Raw genomic sequence first — 20,527 nt, 5'->3', positions numbered from 1 at the left:
TTTCGTATAGGACTCCTGAGTCTGTTTAGAAGGACTTAGTTGGTTGATCCTCAGTCTGTTTATTGTGTGTTTTATCGTACTCAGTGTGTTTTAGTACTCCTCTGTGTGTTTTAGTTCTCCACAGTGTGTTTAGTAGTACTGTTTAGTACTCCTCAATATGTTTAGTACCCCTCAATGTGTTTTAGTCTTCACAGTATGTTCAGAAGTACTCTGTCTTTTTTAGTTTTCCACAGTATGTTTAGTAGTACTCTGTCTTTTTTAGTTTTCCACAGTATGTTTAGTAGTACTCAGTGTGTTTTAGTTGTCCACAGTATGTAGTAGTACTCAGTGTGTTTTAGTTTTCCACAGTTTGAAGCAGTACTCATTGTGTTTTACTGGTCCACAGTCAGTACTAGTGCAGTACTCCATAATATGTTTACTAAACATACCACGGAGTTGTACTCAGTGTGTTTTAGTTTCCCACAGTATGTAGTAGTACTCAGCGTATTTTAGTTTTCCACAGTATGAAGTAGTACTCAGTGTGTTTTACTGTATTACTTCTCGGTCTATTTTGAGTATTATAAAGAGGGGGCGGGGCCTTGCGCCGAATTAGGAGCGGATTTGGTGACGTCACGCGGGCCAGCGCCCCTACCCACCACACAAGTTGGAGCACGCGCTGATCCAGCGAGGGGGGCAGACGTCAGAGGAGCTCAGACGAAGAAACATGGCGCAGAGTTGGAGAGCTGTCTCTGGGTTACACAGGTAAAAAGCCGCTGACACGGAATCTGCGTCTCCCTGGAAGTCAGTGACGGATTACCCTGTGACTGCTGACCGCCTGCCCGACAATACTTACCAACATTTCTGCCTTTCCTGCCCCTTGTGGGACCGGACGGACGCGGGAGGGAAGAGGCGGTGGAGCCGAGTTGACAGCGACCGTTCACCTGAATTGTGCGACCACAGAATGTGTGCCGACCATTTTAGCTAACTGAGGTTAAATTGCGCGGTGTGGGAGCTTGATATCGACCCCCACCGATCCGGGGCTATTTCCTCCTGCACTCAGAGCTGTTAGCCGGTCGATAGCAACGCAACATGGTTCGGTAAACTGTTGCTCCGGTAACACCAGCTTAGCGAACAGCGTCCGTGCACATTTGACAGTCTCTGCGTCACATGCCTGGTTTGTTTTGACACAAGCGTTAGCCACATAGCATCATGTCCGACAACCAGAGCTGGAACTCCTACGGCTCCGAGGAGGATTTAGAGCCCAAAGAGGAGCCTGCACATCCTGTTGGGAACGGCCGGTTCAGCGGAGTCCTCAGTAAGGTAAGAATCTCTTAGTATGCCTCGGTCAATGTCACTGCCAGGTGCTAAAGGGCATTATTGTAGCCTGTCTTCAAATCGGGGTGAAATGAGGCAGTCTCACAATGTTATGACCAATCATGGCAGTTCTATTTGGGGGGGAGGGCGTTGCAGGATCGCTTACCCTCCATCAACATTTGCACATTTCTGCCCGGTAGGATTAGATCCTCACTGAAGCGAAAGGGAAAGCCCCTGTTGTGAAATCGTATGGCGGAATGTGTAATGCACAGCTAGCCACATTAGCCCAGAAAGCCATCAAAACACTTATTGATTCATTTTCTGTGGTCTTGGATGGAGTAGACAGTTCATTCCAGGTTATGCACGCATTAGCCGTGGTCTGCACATCTAATGTTGGTGCAGTGAGTGCGGGCATCTGGGGATCACATTCGGCCGCACAACGCTGTTAGTAATATACCAAGTGGAGCAGGTGTTAGTTTAGCTAAGGGACGTTCTGCAATTCCCTTTCAGAAAGGTTCCTGCTAATCTTGTGGGCGATGAGCTCATTTCAAAGGTTAAATCAGGACTGCTGCTCATCCCTGTGTCTATGTCATGTCCACTACAATAACAACATGGACACAACAAATCGTACTGTCCTGGTGTCATATGTACAGTGATGCTGTGAAGAATAATTACGAAAGACATTTGATGATGGGACTAGTATAACTTAAATATGCATGTTAATTGAGTTCACTATGTAATAACAACTGTCTAAGATAGTGTTGACCTGTTTGTTTTTTCCTTTGGTAAACAGACAGTTAAGCCTGTTGCTAGACAAAGTCTTGGTAACCTAGTTTGCCATATGCCTCTGCTCACTTGTGCAATGCTTTATTTTGGTCAAAATGACCACAGTTTAAATTAGCTAAGCTGCTGGCAAGCTAACGTTGTATTAATCTCACTGTGCACTGAGTTTCCCAACAGATTGCATGTTGACCTGCTAACCAAGCATATTGTGAGATTAAGGAGCTCTGCATCCAGAAAAGCTCACCTGTTCAATCATACTAAACCCTTAACACGTCAAAGGACTTGTGCCCTAAAATCCCACATGTGTCCTAATTCAGGTTTCCCTAGAAGTTCAAGCATCTCAAGTTAGACACATGCACTTTCTGTTTTTCTTTGAGGTAATCAGCAAAAATTGAAACACTCTACAATTAAAGGTTCATCAATATCATTAAAGATTTACTTTGTGTTACATTGTTAAGTCGTTGAGTCAGCTCTGAGGCTGTTATGTATAATATAAGGTATTCAAAACGTTTACTATCTGTAAAAGTAGTAATCTTAGTGACTACATCTCAAGGTGGTATTTATTGCAAAAATATCATTGCTTAATGTGAGGTTTTCCTTGTCCCTCAGATGTTAATATAAATGCTTTGCTTTTCCAGTGGACAAACTACATCCATGGCTGGCAGGACCGTTGGGTGGTGCTGAAAAGCAACACACTGAGCTACTACAAGTCCCAGGATGAGACAGAGTATGGCTGTCGAGGTTCGCTCTGCCTAAGTAAAGCTGTTATTACTGTAAGTTTCACTGAGACTCTTCTCAAAGTAGAAATCTTTTGTTCTGTTTACATTTGTGCAACATTGGTGGGTTTTTTTTAATGTCTTTCAGGAACAAATACTGATGTTTGTGTAAGAGTTCAACATTTGCTAAGAGTGCGGAAACAACACCTTTCTGATTCTAGCCACCAAAAGAGAACAATCTTCCATTACAACATATAGTGTGCAGCATTGCTTATGAATGGATTGGGGCAAACACACATTATAGCCCTTACACCATGTCAGAGTTTCCATAGTGTCTGCCCTCCACACTCCCCCGCTAACTCATGCTCACTTCACACGGGAACAATAAACCCCAACACTAATCAGACATTTTTAGGACACATACAGTACTTGAGGTTTACTTTATGTTTGTTTGATTTGTTCAAGAAATTTTGAGGCACCTATTTAAACACACTGAAAAACAGTCCAACAATGTCCAAATCCCCTGGCGCACACAACACGAGACACGCACAGCCAGGACATCAGGGTTAAGGTGACCTAAATGATCCGTATTCATGATCGGACACCATTGATCAATAACTGAATACATGCGATTGTCAGTTTGTGTGTGAAGAGCAACAGAGACAGCAGAGGCGCACACACACACACATGTGCAGACAGAGGCTGCGGACAGGAGAGAAGTTATTCCTGCCGGTTATCAAACGATGCTGTGTTTCAAATCCATTGTTGCAAAATAAGCGTAGCCCCATCTACACAGGAACATAAATATTAATTGAACAGGTTATTATAAAGTCCAGCTCTACATGTTAGTGATAGGAAAGAGCATAGGAGCAGAATTACTTGTTGACATGCATGTTAAGAAAAATCCCAGAGAAAGCACTGGCTAGGATTTTTTTAGTGTTGACCTCTTTATATCGGTTGAATTGCTGTGATAAGTATGGGCTAATCTGAATGATCTAAATGTATTCTATTCTTCCAAAAATGTTCTGTAGTGGTACCACCAAATAGTTTTCTTATCTTATCAGTGTCTTATGATCCAATTATTTTGCTATTAAGAGTTGACATAGCTGTGTCTTTATTTCATAATCACTTAAATAAATTGCAGAAGAAAAATAATATATTTACTTATCAGTAAAGTTATAATTGTTGGCATCTGCTGAACTCATTTGTCTTGATAGTGTACTGTGTAGCCACTAACAATTGTATTCGACTAACTGATTCTTGGGCAACTACTGTTGTTAGCGATGATAAGAAAGTAGAAGAACGCTGGTAGAAAAATTTCTAGTTCTTGGCAAATACACCAGCGTATAAGATTCCCTGAAGGTCCCCTTTGGCCACACTTATTTCCTACATTCTATTCTTTGTTCAAATTGCAACGGCAATGACACACTGTGCTAAGAAATATACATTTAGATTTTTAATATAAATTTATATTTTAGTTATAAAATCGCACAGGAACTCAGAGGAACTTTGAGCAGGGACAAAAAAACAAAAATTTCTGCAGTTTCTCCAGTGCCTAAATACTACCAAAACAAAGAAGAAATTTAAAGAGCAACATCAGCTGTTCCTGCTTCCACCAGTATTTGATCCACCCACTCTCTTCCTCCCTTAGGCCCTCACATAGAGAATTTTGGCATGTGACGCATAAGATGTGATTCAGATGTTAGGCATCCACCACATGTTTGTTGCCTTAGACTTAACTCTAAAATTTCTCAAACTCCATCTTCAACTGATAACCCTGTTTTTTCCCATTTAAAAAAAAAAACAAAAAAACTCCTGATTATGTCACAAGCAATGCTTGAGGGTAACTGGCCTGTCAGCTGACTCTAGTTAAAGTATCCTATGTGGTAACACATTATTGGAAACATCATCATGTGATTAGAAATGCTGTGTCCCTAGACAGGACAGTCCAGCTCCAGACCATTCGGACCTTTGGTAGTCACAGCCAACATTTCCTTTAGCAAGCACTCCCACGTTATAAGGCGTACAATAATATGGTGTCTCAAAGATTCAATAGAACTGCCACACTTAACTACAGTACAGACAAAATAATAAGGAACATGTGTCAACAGCACTTAATGCTGGAGGCTCTCACCATTTCACCTTTCATCATGTTTCAGTAGGAACCCAGGTCATTCATTGACTGAAGCTCGGTCTATCTCTCTCCAAACAGTAACAAGGGACATGAATTAGTTTGTGTTCCCAGTCAGCGTGATGCATGCCTTGCCTTTTAGATGTATTTGTTCAGCTTTATCCATTCCCAGCATATGTAAATATTTACCTCCATGATACTCTACCACAGTCTTTCCTCATTCCAATGGAAATAGGCCTCAGAGGTCTGGACCATAAATAATGAAGATTATATCAAAAGATGGGGGTCAGCAGACAGTTAATGTTTTCTCTTTTTTACCATTATTTCTCTCTTTGATTTCTGCAGCCTCTTGTTTCTGTCTGAAATAAAACTGGAGCATGTAGGTTTTGCAAAGGGAGTAACCAGGCAGAGCTGCTGGATTAGATTACGTTATTTGATGTGCATTCCATTGTGTCTACCACCTGTCCGCGTCTCTACACCAGTATAAGTAAGTCATATGTTTCAGCCAGCTTAATTACTAAACTTGATATCACAAACTGAATTGGATATAATTGAGTGTTGAGATCTAAACAGATGATTAATATTACAGGGACAAGAGATGTTTGTACAGAAGTATACCAACTAAGTTATAAAAGGTTATCCACCAAGGCAACTTGAACATTCCTATATTAATGTAAACCAGCTCAGTTTGAAATGCAGCTTTGGCCATGGCTAATGTTAACAATTAATCTCCCTATGTTCTGTACATCCAGTGGCTCAGGCACAGGGTTAAACGTTTTAACTTAAATAATTGAACAATTCCTCATTTTAACCTGATTGTAAACATATACAGTGTGCGTTGGTCTCAGACTTTATCTGTACCTCCACAGGCTGGTAACCACCATTACCATTTTAAGCTACATGGCAAGTTAATAAGAACACAAACTGGATCTATAGTAGTTTGGAAGCGGGATTATCATTTACATTTTTATTTTCAGTGGCACTGGATGTGAGGATTTGGCTCTTTCCCCCATGACATCACAGCAAAACCTATTGAGGTAGTTAAAGAGCTAAAGGAAGAGAAAGAAAGATTAGTGATCAAGTAGAGCTCAAACAAATAGTTGGGAGTGACATCAGGCTTTGTGGAAATTACAAAGTGTCTCCTGGCAGGAAATTAGACTCTTCCTCATACGATGGAACTTCCTCTGCGCTCGTGGTCAAACAGAGGTTCAAGAATGTGTGTGTGTGTTTCAATGAGGTTCTAGCTGTAACCCCTGTTGATTTAGTTTTCCGTTTCCCTGTCTTTGACTCTGACCACTTGGTGCATCAGTGTTTCCTCCACCAGTGAAACAGGGATTCAGTGTCTCCAGAAAGATGTTCCTGGCTCCAGACCAGAGTAGTAATGTTGCAAGTACAAGAGACTGTATTTGTCACAATCTCCTCTCCTCAAAGTGTAATTATCAGGTTTAAATGAGCACAAATGAATGATGAAATTCAGTAATGTTTGGCGCAATCCTTGTAGGGTTTCTCAATGTTTGCATTGGTTTCAGTCCCTTAACCTTTTTAAGTACTGAAAATCCTAGGCTTATTTAAATGGGACACCCTTCCATTCCCGTCTCGGGATTGTGACTCTAGACACGTACACCAGCTCAAAACAGAGGTTGGAAGGGGGAGCACAGAATATGTCTCATTGAGTAGGAAGTTTATGTTGGAAGAGAATAGACACAGATTGAAACTGTTTTGTTTTGTCATTTAGATATTGGCATTCATATTAGCTACACATAGGATCCAAGACTAACACTGATGACATTAGTGTGGGGTATTATCTCAGCTGAGTGATTGGTGGGCCCCACAAAAAGGGAGGCAGTTTGACAGACTTCAGAAATAGTTCTTGGCAGAGGCTCCTTATGGCAAAAATAGGCAACGATGACATTACAGTTTCCTAAATCAACAAAAGACAAACTGCTCTGCTGGGAAATTACATCTATAGCTTCACTACTGGTTGACTGTGGTGCTATGTTGGTACATACCAACACATTGGGCTCTTTAAGCATCATACGGACATCACACTTGACCTTAACATCAACGATATCTTTGTTGGACACAGCTATCGGTGCATGATAAAAAAGAACTTACTGCATCTATATATATTTTTTGGGCCACTAAAATAATCAAAGTCTTCATCTGTAGTGGGATGCCAATGCTTTATCATCTTTAGTATCCCTCAATCCATTTCCTAGTACTGCTGGTACTGTGCATGGTCACAGGGGGTTGAAAGGCATTTGACCACTAAGCAACAGAAAATCTTTGTTCTAGATCATCCAATATTTCGAGTTGTTTTTACACCTTTTATTTATCTGCTTGTCTTTCACATAGGATCCAGACTGGTCCTTTTTCAGCCTATCACGTCGTCTTGTAAAGTGCAAAGCTGCTAACATGACCTTCTAGAGAGATTATTGTTTACGGTAGTCTTGTATCTTTGTGCACTTTTCAAGCCTTGTGTATTTCTCATCCACAGTATACCCATGACTGCATTGTCCAGCGGTGAACAAGAGGAACTTGCTTTCTCACTTTCCTAGCAACATAATCCCACTTAAGTTCCACACGTCAACTTGCAAGTTGTAGGCAGTTGTATTCCTTTATTATAATATAATAACTTACTTGTTCATTGGGCTGGTGAAGTTGTATTTCAAAACACCACAGTGTAATCCTGGCCATAAAAGGTAGAGTCTAATGATCTTTTGGCTTTCTTATAACTGATGCATCATGCTTGTGTCCTTCCTTGTTATAGCTACCTCTTCTTTTAAATAAGCATTGGTAAGCTTAAAGTAATGTTGCACATTACTGATGCAGAGCATCTGGTCTCAGCACTGTTCAGGTGTCAGGCAACTTGGCCAAGTCACACTCCTGAAATGAAACCTCTTTAAAGACCCCATAGTGGGCAATTTCTAGCTCTGCCAACTCATTAAGTTATACAATCTTCTGCAATGATATAGGCTCCGACTCTTATGGGCGCTTGCATTCACTCGGCAATCATAAATTGCAAGCTAGCAATTGTTAATGATCATATGTGCCTTTTTTATTCCAGCTTGCTCTGGTGGATTGAACTTGTAAATTGTGTTAACCTTGTACGGATTAAATAGAATTGGTGAATGATCAATACAGTGTAATTATAAACTTAACCTTACAATACCTTATTAATTAAATAACCCTACAAAATCCATAAGGGGCTTAATTAAATCAACACTTGAGTTGTTATCAGCATTCACAAATGTTTCCTCAGTGAAAGCTGTTCTGGCAACACTGCTGATTGTTTGCTTCCATAGTAAATGAGTGCACTTACTGTGGATTACAGGCCAATTTACACAGAAACCCCAGATTTGTTTGTAATATTGCTAAATATTTGGAAAGGATACAATGATGACTTGAAGACATTTTATATACAAGAAGTCAACTACACAGTGACATTATGATGTTCAGCAAAAAGAGACTTCGACCTTAAGTCTTGTTCCTAGACTGGTTGGCAGAGGCAAACAACAACAATGCAGTAATTGTAGTTTTTGTCGTGCTTACACTTAAACTGCTGCTCATTCATGCTATTGCAGTTCTAGGTCTCTCTAGCTGTGTCCTCGACTACGCCTGAGCAAGGCAGACCTTCTCGAATAGACTATTGTGTCCTTTCAATTCGATTAGACCTTGAGCGTGATTTAGCATTAGGACTTACTGCAGAGGTGTCCTTTCAGAGGGCCTGATGCATTTGGTAAACAGTACACTACACAGGTAACTACCATTCTTTCAACCTCCCCCCTCCCCCAGCACACACATCAACACATACACACTCCTTGGTTGCTGACCGTGCCAGCAAAGCACTTTTACAGCGCTGACAGTACACTGGAGGGCTATTAGGAATATGCTCCATCCTGCAAGCTGCCTTAAAAGGCCAGTTCCTATGTGACAGTGTCTGAAGGAGCTGCTGTGCCTCTGGTTCATCTTTGGCTCCTATCTTTATAAGATAGGCCTATGTTAAAGATATTTTATTCACATTACTGTGATTGTGGCAGACTGCCATATTTCCAGCTGTTAAAATTAACTCCAGAGCAGATTGTCTATCTGCATGTAACAAAGAAGCAAAATAAGTCTGTCTTTTCTGGACGATTCCAGTAGCTATTAACATGCCCCCCTCTTGCATATGCCTCACTCTGTACTTCCTGAGCAGGAAAGAGAAAGGCTTTTCCTCTTGCTTTTCCCATGTGACTGTTTTTCCAGTCACATGGGTTGCCAAAGTGGTAAATAGTCTGTATTTATTATGTATCCTGATGACTATGCAAAGCGCTTCACACTTCACAGTGCATGGACGTGCAGCACTTTCTCATCACACATCAATCATTACTGTCAGGGGGCAATTTGGGGTTCAGTATCTTGCCAAAGGACTCGGATAGAACTGCTGACCCTCAATTAGTTGACGACTTGCTCTACCTCCTAGGCCACAGCCCCAATCATATCACAATGTTTTTAACACATTATCAAAATCTGAATTTCACCCACAATTTGAAAAGTCCTATCGAAAATATCCAGACTCAAACCAACCAGTGGAAAAGTGCATTGGCACCAGCTCCTCATCCGCCATGCATCTTACATTGATATTGTTTTTCAAATTTGCTTTGTAACATAATTTGGCTAATTATCTCAGCCATCTTGTAGGTGAGGATCCTGTTGGGTTGTGAATGTAGCAGGATCCACGCTATTAGAGGAGCCATAGTATTAGTTGGACCTAAGATGTTGTCAGATAATCCACCTCTATATAATAGAAGCCTCCAATATCTGAACCTCTCTCAGATTCTGTTAGAAGTCAACAGGATTTGATTATAATGACTGATACTGACACTAACAGTATATTTTCAATACACACTAACTTACCTAACTTTTTGATCTGTACTTCCTGTTTTTAGCCTCATGAGTTTGATGAGTGCCGGTTGGACATCAGTGTGAACGACAGTGTGTGGTACCTGAGAGCACAAGACCCAGAGCACAGATACCAGTGGATTGACTCCATTGAGCTGCACAGGGTAAGTCATGCACATTCTATCACAGCAGACAATGAAGTGGTCGTATCAAAACACACAAAATCATTGTCATATTCGAAGCAAATTAGAATCATCATTGATGTGTGTGTTTCTGGTAGAGTATCACAGAGAGAACATCAGACAGGGGAGGAGTCCAGGGAACAATAATCATCCCTCCACTACTGGTGCGTTTGTCGACATGTTTTTAGGAATTCAGGACTTTCTAATTACCCGTGCAGGGCACTGTAGTGGCACGTGTGTTTGTTTGTGTTTGTTTGTATGCTCGGTGCATCATCCACATAAATCTAGTCCATAGAAGAAGAGCATAGGCCGATCAGCTACATCATTAAAACTGGTGACTGGATTTGAATGTTGTTGCTGATCGGTGCAGTTGTGAGCTTTCAGCCACTACACCTGCAGTCTATCTGCCAAAACACTTGCTGCTCACACATGGGCCTTCGTGTGGGGAAACCCCCCCACCCCCCCACGCACCAACGCCTCTTTTCCCTCTAACCCGCTCATTTCAGCACCAGGAAGACATCATGACTCAGAGCAGGAGGGGTGTCCGCCTCTTGCACATGCATGCACACCCAGCCGTCATCCCACCCACAATGACTCACTGCTGAAAACTCTCCAACTTAGAGGGAACTGCTTCTCTCTTTCCTAACTCACATTACTCACACTCAGCAGCCCAGCGTCTCCAAGGAGACACAACACACCCCAGCCAACACTGGAGTCTTCCCAGGGTTTGAGAGAGTGAAACAGCAACACATGAAAACAACAACAGTTTCTAGGAGACAGTCGCAAAAGTAAACTTGTAGAATATGTTCTTATAATGTCTGGTCATCTTTTATTGTAAACTGTTTAAGTTGGTTTACATAATATGTCACATTTAAAAAAGGATGTCCTGTTCAGGGCAGCTTTCTCATCAGCACCAGGCTTCGTTTCCTTTATTGTCAAAGTCTGTAGTGTGTGTTCATTGAGGCTTTAATCTCCACTCACACCTACATTACATAACAGTTGCACAGCATCGCCAGGCTACATGCAGCTTAAGAACATGTCCGTGTGTGTGGCCATATACTAAACAGTCGTTGACGAGAGGCCCAGCAGCTGATAAATGTTACTTTACTGCTGCTTTATTTAATATTTTTAGATTTTAATCAATAATCAAGCAGCAACAAAGCCTCTGCTTGTTTGGATTTATTTTTTCTTTTTCTTTTGTTCTGTCATCAAACAGATTAAGCGACCTGGTTTAGATTGCAATCTGTGCTGATGAAGTCAGTGGGGTAGCAACATGTTGGCTAAAGGGCAAACAACCGTGACTGAAATCCATGAGAGGGAGTTACTTCTGGTCGTTGACCGATAGTAACCCTGAGCTCTTTCCATTGCCAGTCACGTACATGTATACTGCCCTCTTGTGGTTGAACGCAGAAGTGTGTCTTAAAGGGAATACACCCCTGTTTCTCTTCTCCACCAGTCCCTGTAGCTGCTCTGTTGCTGGTGTGACCAAGCGTCTATTCTGAGAGGCCGGGCTGCTCGAGTAGAGAAGAGGGGAAACAGTCAAGTTTAGAGGAAGAATATTATTCATTTCAACGTAAAGATTAGTATTACTACGAAGGTTTTGTAAACTGCCTTTGTGGTTTTCTAATGGAGTTTCAACCGTTCCAAATACAGTATTTAGATGTTTAACAAAACTAAATGGAAGTAGCTGAAGATCTTTCTTATAATAATGTGCTAGTTAGACTAAAAGCGCCAGGTGGGAACACTTCAGGTCAAATGAACATTTCCAACAGAGAGTACTTGGATCAGTTTAACTCGCCTGAAAAACAAACTCAGTTATGTCTCATTCTTCATTGGCTTCATACGCCAAAGAATGTGGCTGTGTATTTTTTTAGTTTAGGTATTTTAGTTAGTAATCCTTTGTTGTTATGACACAGCTCACTTGTTTCCTCTTTGCCCTGTCTGTTTTCTACAGGTTGACTGTGGTTATGGCTCAGAGTCCAGTCTGCGGAGACGTGGCTCCATGCTGTCTCTCACGTCAGCCACCAGCGGCTTCTCTGCCACCTCCACATCCTCCTTCAAGGTGGGTTTTCCGGTTAATGTTTACTGTAGCTGAAGAAAGCATCGCTTTCAGATTATTTTTCGCACACATGAGGGGTGCTTGGATATTAATGGAGGCACACGCAAGCAGTGAATTTGTCATCATGTTGTTGGCAGTGGAATTGTTGCATAGTGGTCCATTGGCAATATAAACACAAGCCTAACCACTCTGTTGCTTTGCTGTCTTCAGAAGGGTCACAGCCTGAAAGAGAAGCTGGCAGAGATGGAGACCTTCAGAGATATTTTGTGCAGGCAGGTGGACACGCTTCAGAAATACTTTGACAGCTGTTCAGATGCCGAGTCCAAGGATGAGCTGCAGAGGGACAAAAGTAAGAGCCACAGACACCTACACTCCTATTTAACATTGTTGTCGTTCACTCATGTGGGTTTAGGGATGGAATTTGGACAAGAACCTAAAAAAAATATTTACAGATTTCCTTCCACAAGCAGAATCTGGGTTATTTTATTTAGTCATTTAGTCATTTAGTCATTTAGTCACTGGATTTCGAATATAAGCATTTGTCACATATACTAGTAAGCTGAAAATCTTGTTTTACAATTTGAGCATTAACCGTAAGCATTTTCCACTACCTTGCGTTTTTTACAAGAGTTTGTTTATTGTTATAGTGCTAAATCACAACATATATTATTTAAAGGCACGTTAAAGAGGTAGGTGAAGGCTTAACAAGACAATATTCTAGAGAGAAACCCCATCGGCTCTCATTATGAGCAAGCAATTGGTGACAGTGGAGAGAAAACCCCTTTTAACTTCCTCCCACAGAACTGGACTCAGGGCGAGTGGCTGTGTGCCTCGAGTTTCAGAGAAATGGGGTGGGGGAGTGAGCAACCAGGAAAATGACCAAACGATAATGCAGCTTTTTCTTGGGTTTATGCTTAAAATGAAGTTGATGTTAGGTTAAGGGTCAACAGAATTAATTGTGTTAGGGTTAGGCTGTGTCCTCACATTTATAGAACGTATGTGTGTTATGTAACTGGTACTACAGCAATGTATATGTATAGATAATCTTTAGTTTACTTGTACTTAGATTAAGAAAATATAAGTAGTTTGTAAGAAACATGTAGTGAGTGTTGTGAAGAATGTGATTGTGTGTGTTTTGTGACTCAGAAAGTAGTTCTTCCATTAGCCCCCTCACTCTTACCCTGTCTTGGTCGGCTGCACATTTGCTCATGGCAGCCTGTGCAAGGCGTCTCTAGATGGCCATGAAGAATGAAGCCCTGCTTTTGTTCTGCTCGCCCCTTCTTACTCTTTCACCCTCTCTCTATTCTGAAGATGAAACCAGACCATTGTCACATTGTCCAGCACAGCAGAGTCTGGTGCTGTGCTGTGGTTTGAGTTGTTGAATGGGCCACAATGTGCTACCTTGTCCGTGAACCTTGGATTACTTTCAGGAGGGTCCCACAAGAAAAGGCTTGTGTGTAGCAACCACCTGTTTGATGCTTTAGTATTTGCCTCCCCTCTCTGAGACTCGTTTTCTTTTTTCAGTCGTGGAGGATGATGAAGATGATTTCCCCAACACCCGCACAGATGGAGAGTTTGTGCACAACAACAATGGCAGCAAAGAAAAATGTGAGTAGTGCGGCTGCAGCCCCAGAAAACTAGTTTTTTCCCTCTCTAACCTGAAACATTCGTGACTACTACATAATCAGCAATCAAAGTTATGGATGATGATGTTCTTTTTCTGTGCAGTGTTCCAGTCTTTGAGTCCCAAGGGAATCAATGGCATAGACTTCAAGGGGGAAGCCATCACATTCAAGGCCACCACAGCCGGGATCCTGGCCACTCTGTCCCACTGCATCGACCTGATGGTGAAGAGAGAGGACAGCTGGCAAAAGAGAGTGGATAAGGTGTGTAACATCTGGATCACTGCAGCGTCCAGATGGCCATGTTTCATCCATAATTTCTTTATTTACATTTTAATGAGAGACGTCTTTTCGAGATACATGACCTGTATTACATATATACATACATACATGCATACATACATACATACATACATACATACATACATACATACATACATACATACATACATACATACGTATTTGCATACTTTAAAAAGATCAGTAGTTATTTAATTGCTGCTTTAACATTTTAGGCTAAGTCAGCACACTTTACATGCTGTATCTGAACAAATTCCTTGTTTGTTTGTAGGAGATGGAGAAGAGGCGAAGAATAGAGGAGAGCTTCAAATCAGCCCTCAAGGAATTGAAGAAAAAGTCTCACTTTGGAGGTCCCGATTATGAGGTGAAGTAAATTACATTTATCCATGATGCATCATGATTATAGGTTTGTGTGCGAATCTTAGAAGTAACATCCCCTCTCCATTTCATTTACAGGAGGGTCCAAACAGCCTCATTAATGAGGATGAGTTCTTTGATGCAGTTGAGGCCGCTCTTGACAGACAAGACAAAATTGAGGAGCAGGTGAATATAAGTTCAGAAATTGTTTAATTACAGACTGCGAACTGTGACTTACTGATAAGAAAATGTGAACTAAAGTATTTTTTTTGTCCAACATGATGCAACTACCCATGTTTGTGTGTTTCTAGTGCCAGACTGAAAAGACAAGGATACAGAGATCCAGCCCTGTTCCCCTTTTAGACGTCTACTCCAGCACTGGTTCACACAGATTCTCTGATAAGGTTGTTAAATTCTTCACACACTTGAACTACACAAGCTACTCTCATCTGCTGCATTTCCTCACCTTCCTTATTTTCCCTTATTTCACACATTTTGTTTTTTATGTGTCATATCACATTTGTGTAACTTTGTCTCTTCCCTCCTTTTGTTTTTTTGTCCATCATCCCCTCGGGTTTAATTTCCCCTGTAGCCTCATAGTCAGCCCCCCCCTACTTTGATAGTCAGGGCCGCTCCTCAGGATGTCCACAGATTCAGTGCCGAGGTAACCTTCTCTGTGTTTCCCCTACATAGACTAAACCGGATGTTCGCATGAATCCGCGGGAAGAGCTCATGCTTATTTAATGATATGCTGTGTAACCCTCTACCTTGCTGTAGCAGCATCAAGCATGAACTCCTGTGTGTGGAAGAATAGTTTTTTATCTGTATAGTCAATGTGCCACCAACTCTGCTGTGTTGCATATATGTTTAAATGTAGGCCTGTCTGAAAAATCAAGGCTTTTTTAGTCAAATCAGTTTTTGTCATGGTCTAAAAAAGTACAATGTCTTCTCTGGTTTTCATCAGGGACATTTTTGTTTCACTTCATTTTTTATTTTCCTGAGGATCATCACAATCTTTGATATGTGACATGGTTAACTCAGTCACTGAGAGTACGTTAACATCCACCTCCACTGCCCTTGATAATGTAACGTCAACGTTAGCTTGCCTGTTTGTACCTGTTGGCGTGCTAGCCTGCATGTTTGTAGTTTGTCCCAGCTGTGTTACTGTGGCTCTAAGTTAAAGAAGGATTGTGGTTTTGGGACAGGATTGTAGGCTAATGTTACTGGGATGCATAAAGTAACAGAGACATGATTTTTGCCAATAATTACACTTTTTTGGTGCCACAGGTCAAACAGATTGTCATCTGCTGTAGGGATGTTTTTAGAGGATATTTTTAATTCAAAGTCACAGTTTGTGAACAAAGGTTGAATCTTTGGTCAAACACATGTTTTTACATAATTTATTAATCAAACAACATTCTTGATTCATAAACATTTAAGTGCAGCTATTAAGGCAGTGTGTTTGTCTGGTCCTCACCATTCACTCCATCATGTCATGTTGATCTCTGAGGACCTTTTTCCAATTGTCATTACACAATCGATATCACCTCCTCCTTCTGTCTCTGGGCTGCCGTTACAGGTGGAGGAGATGGTGCAGAGTCACATGACCTACTCCCTGCAGGATGTTGGTGGAGAGGCCAACTGGCAGCTGGTTGTGGAAGAGGGAGAAATGAAGGTAAGATGTTAATATTTATGTCAGATTTCTGAAATAGCTGATGTTGAAATGTGTCTTTAATACCATCTCCTACTCATACAGTCAATGATGAGTTCTGAAAATACATTTACTTGTATAGCAAATGTATAATTGGACCAAAGCCTGCTTGATTTATAAACGGAGTCCTTCATTAGAAAAATTGGTTATGTATTGTTTTTTCTTAAAATGTGTGTGCAGGTGTACAGGAGAGAGGTGGAAGAAAATGGGATCGTTCTGGACCCTCTGAAGGCCACTCACTCGGTAAAGGGGGTGACTGGTCATGAGCTCTGCCACTACTTTTGGGACACCTCCTATCGCAACGACTGGGAGAGTAAGTCTTTTCTAAATATGTTTTAGTCAAGAGCCAATTTACTGGTCAGATATAATTCAGACTCTTCATGTTCTCTTGTCTTCCTTCAGCCACGATTGAAAACTTCAATGTTGTGGAGACGTTGTCGGAAAACGCAGCAATTGTCTATCAAACGCACAAGGTAAGAGCCACCAGCTCACTGCGCTCAACAGTGGAATGGATCGGCTTGTTATGATCACGTTTTGTCTAGGACCTGTGTAATCTGAATGATCTGTTCCAGCGGGTGTGGCCTGCGTCTCAGAGGGACGTTCTGTACCTGTCCGCCATGAGAAAGATCTTAGCCAACAACGAGAACGACCCCGACACCTGGCTGGTCTGCAACTTCTCTGTGGATCATGACGATGCTCAGGTGAGACATCAGGTTCCCTCAGATCCACTCAGATTATTGACATCCAAGCCTCTCTTTGTTCATTTAGTAAAATTAATTAGCTTGACATTTTTGGCTAATGCTTGCTTCTTCTCAAACCTTTCCTTGACCTTGCACCTGCCCTAGAATCAGTTCATAATGCAGAAAGACATTAGAGTTATGCTGCGACAAGGGCAATCACCAGAAGGGACTGTGTTTTGCAGTACAGATGTGGAATCAGTTTTCTGACTGAGAAGACAGTCAAGCAACTACTGGAATAGTTTACTAAAGAAGCCTAACATAACCTTTAAATACAAACTTAAGCTTTGGCTTAAAGCAAACTAAACTTGTGATCATTTATATTTGTTGCATTGTATTATTTCACTTTTATGATGAATTTGAATCAGTTTTTTTTTTACTTGTTTTTATGGTGTGCATAATGCACATAAATTACCCATAGATATTTGTAATTATAAAAGACAATTTGATTTCAGGTCGTCATGTGAGAACCGGTTATTGAAGGGAATAAGAGCTTATACAGCTAACTCTGGCTCATTTGCAGGATTATTATCTGTTAATTAGCAAGCTCCGTCCCTATCAAATAAATAATACCAATATAATATTATTAATTCTCTGTCTTGTCACTTTCCACAGCCGACCAACAAGTGTGTCCGCGCCAAAATCAACATCGCCTTGATCTGTCAGACCCTGGTCAGTCCACCAGAGGGAGACAAAGAGATCAGCAGAGACAACATCCTGTGCAAAATCACATACTTCGCTAATGGTGAGTGGGTCTGTGCTTTGGGCTGTTGTGAACTTATGAACACAGTGAAGTCTAAGGTATTAAAATGCTCAAATGTAATTTACAAAAGTAAATTGAAAATATTTTATTCTGCCTATTTTAGGTTGTATTTTATTTAGGAAATCTTTCTATTTGTTTTCTCATCTACAAACTGTGATATTGTGAATTTAGGTGTTTTATAATTTAGTATGGGGCTTCTGTATCAAACTTGTATCAAATACTGTCACCTATATAAGCTATTAGCTACTAGCTATAGCACTAGGGAAGCTCGGTTCCTCATGATGAGCAAAGTGTCGATGTAGCAAAAACTTGATTTTCTATATTTTAATTAATAATTATAATTGATTAATCATTGCTTCTTTTTTCTGCCACCTCTGCAGGTTCAGGTTGTGTTATTGTAATTAATGCTATCAGCAGGGATTGTTGTTGGTTTACTGCTTGGAAGTCCTGAAGAGCTGTATTATAATGATAATGATAAATAACTTTAGGCCATTTCCTCCCCACTGGTTCTCCATCATACTTTCATACTTTTAGTATTAATCTTGTATTCTTTGTGATATCAAAGAGTATAAAATTGAACTTAGTGAACGCTGCTTTATCCCTGATGATTGAATGGGCCTTAACTTTTCTATTATAAGATATGAAGAAAAAGAATGAATCAGCAGCTCTGCCAGTGTCCGCTACAACCACCGCTGCTGTTGGAGGAGAATATTAGTAATTTCTAAGAGAAGGAAATATGCCGTCAGTGTGTTTGCATAAAAACATGTGTGCCTAGTAAATTAGGGAAATACACCATCGCGTATTGACACATTTCCTTCCCTGGGGTGTTTGGTTTGTGCTTCACTCACGGCTTAGGATTCACTTTGTGCTCAGAAAGGCAAATGTGTCTAACCCAGAGGGTTGAGGGAACATGTATTTTCAAAGCAGCTCAAACTAGTTAAGATGTGAACAAATGTGCTGACTAGTGCAGTAAAATGTATATTGTGTGTGTTTGTGTGTCCGTGCAGTAAATCCAGGAGGCTGGGCTCCTGCCTCCGTGCTCAGGGCCGTGGCTAAGAGAGAGTACCCCAAGTTCCTCAAGCGCTTCACCTCCTACGTCCAGGAGAAAACATCCAGCAAACCCATCTTATTCTGAAGCTCACAGGTAAAAGTCACTGCTACAGTTTACTTTTCAGATCGTATGAATTCACCTGTCACCTCTGAATATTATTCAGTTACCTGCAACCTGATAATATTAAGGATTTCCATCTCTCCAGAAACACGAGGACAGAACTCCCCTTGATTCCCTGCTGCGATGAAGACACAAGTTCCCCGTGGGGATTTTTTCCTCCTCATATGTTGTTACTACAAGTCAGTTCCAGTAGGGGGTGTGTGTAATAACTGCATTCTTTGGCTGCATTCAAAAATTAGTGAGACAACCCTGTACCCCTGAGATAGTTATGCAGAAGAAGAAAAAAAAATGAATGCTAACAATTTCAAGAGCGCTTACTATTTGTTTTTATTCCTCTTCATTGTAGTTTAATGGATTAAAAGATTAAACTGCAGCTTTTCAGAAGGCATGAGAAAGTGGTTTCATCAGACACCACACCGCATCACGTTTCCTGGTCCTGTAGAGAACTGACTGGCAGAGCAGCCACCAAGTCAGTCTGCATCTCTGACAAGTATATTAATATATCAATGTACGTATGTTCAATAAGAAGCTTGTAAAAAGGAAATTGTAGATCTTTACTAGCAGACTGTAATATTTAGTTCATATTATGCTTGTTTTTGCTGAAGTCATTTCCCAGCATCCTTGGCAAGCTGCTAACTTTATCGAGTTAAAACATGATTGATTTCTTCTGTGTTGAGTCAAGAGGGCTGTCATGAACCCGTGACCCCTATGAAGTAAGACTTGAACTTTTTGACTCCTTCTCTCTCATGAAAATCGCCTCACGTCGGTGCTGATGGAGAGATGAGCCGAAGAGTTTCTATTTATTTAAATGACAAAAGAGAGTTGTCTACATCGTAAGCCCGGCTTTATTTCTGTGTCATTGTTGATAAGTTCCAGTTTCGTAGCATATCCTGTATTTTGAATGTTAAATGAAATGTAAATAGCGTCACTAACATTTTCAGCGAAGGTCCTCCAAGCGTTTTTATGAGAGTCGAGCCCAAATGCCTTAGTGTTACAGGAAGATGTAGCTTCAGTTGGGTGTCAGAGTGCAGTTAGTGCACCCGGTAAATCACTAGTGAAGTGCCTCATGGCTTATTTTCCTATATTATTGTCCTTCTCCAGCTGGAGACTATTTCAAATGTGTCCTGCGAGTCATTTGCCGAGAGCTAGCAGGATGTTTTAGGTCTAGTGTCAGAAAAGAAACATTTCAGTTCATATTCTTGCTGTTTCTTACATGTGCTGCGTACTGACATGACAACCACTCACAGTCAGGTTGGGTCGATGTGTCATGTATTTTCTGTCCAAGACTGTTGATAATGCACGTGCAAAGCTAAAAAGTCCAAAGTACATGAGTTGATTTTTAGAGGAACTTCTTCCATGAGGACTTTTGGTTTTAAGTAATGATCGCTTTCCCTTATTTTCCAGACTTTTCAAAGTAAAACTTTCTCAGCTCTTGCACCATTTCCAAACCTGTGGGCATCCAATGTCTTGGGTCATATCATTGATGTTAATTTGCAGCCGTGTTTATCAGTCTTCAGTCTTTAGAGCTTGTGGCTGACTGATGTGGGTGAGAGAGCAAGTGAAGCCAGATGACACTCAGCCTTTCAGCTGAGTGGGAAGACGCCACACTGAAGTTCTCTCACCTGAAGCCAGACATTTATAAAACAAGTTTAGTTCTTCACAGGTTGAATGTGATTAGAGAAACATTTTTGTAAATTATTTGTTCATACTAATGCTGTGGGATCAACTTACAAAATGTACTGTGACAACGTGGCACTTGTGCCCTGTTTTAAAAGTGAAATAAATAAGTTTATCCTTCAGTTTGGAACCATTTGTTGTTGT

The 20,527-nt window shown here is 41.0% G+C and overlaps 1 protein-coding gene across 4 annotated transcripts; it reads left to right on the top strand.

The window, feature by feature from the left end:
• Window positions 1–653: 653 nt before the first annotated feature.
• LOC128462288 (ceramide transfer protein) lies at window positions 654–20,505 on the top strand. Of its 4 annotated transcripts, XM_053447601.1 has the most exons (19): window positions 654–1,299; window positions 2,715–2,849; window positions 9,852–9,968; window positions 10,085–10,150; window positions 11,941–12,048; window positions 12,256–12,394; window positions 13,570–13,653; window positions 13,774–13,931; window positions 14,239–14,331; window positions 14,424–14,510; window positions 14,636–14,728; window positions 14,917–14,988; window positions 15,904–15,999; window positions 16,216–16,348; window positions 16,438–16,508; window positions 16,608–16,736; window positions 17,388–17,517; window positions 18,543–18,679; window positions 18,792–20,505. In XM_053447601.1, exons 1-18 carry the CDS (start codon window positions 1,189–1,191, stop codon window positions 18,668–18,670), a joined length of 1,950 nt encoding a protein of 649 aa, XP_053303576.1. In that variant the 5' UTR covers window positions 654–1,188; the 3' UTR covers window positions 18,671–18,679; window positions 18,792–20,505. The 4 variants fall into 4 exon arrangements, with proteins under 4 accessions (XP_053303576.1, XP_053303577.1, XP_053303578.1 ...); XM_053447602.1 differs by lacking the exon at window positions 10,085–10,150; XM_053447603.1 differs by lacking the exon at window positions 14,917–14,988 and having other exon boundaries at window positions 655–1,299.
• Window positions 20,506–20,527: the final 22 nt, after the last annotated feature.

Source organism: Pleuronectes platessa, chromosome 19 (genome assembly GCF_947347685.1).
Source record: "Pleuronectes platessa chromosome 19, fPlePla1.1, whole genome shotgun sequence".
NCBI classification, from domain to species: Eukaryota; Metazoa; Chordata; class Actinopteri; order Pleuronectiformes; family Pleuronectidae; genus Pleuronectes; species Pleuronectes platessa.
Note: the sequence above shows the minus strand (reverse complement) of the source record. Positions and strands in the feature narration are given on the sequence as shown.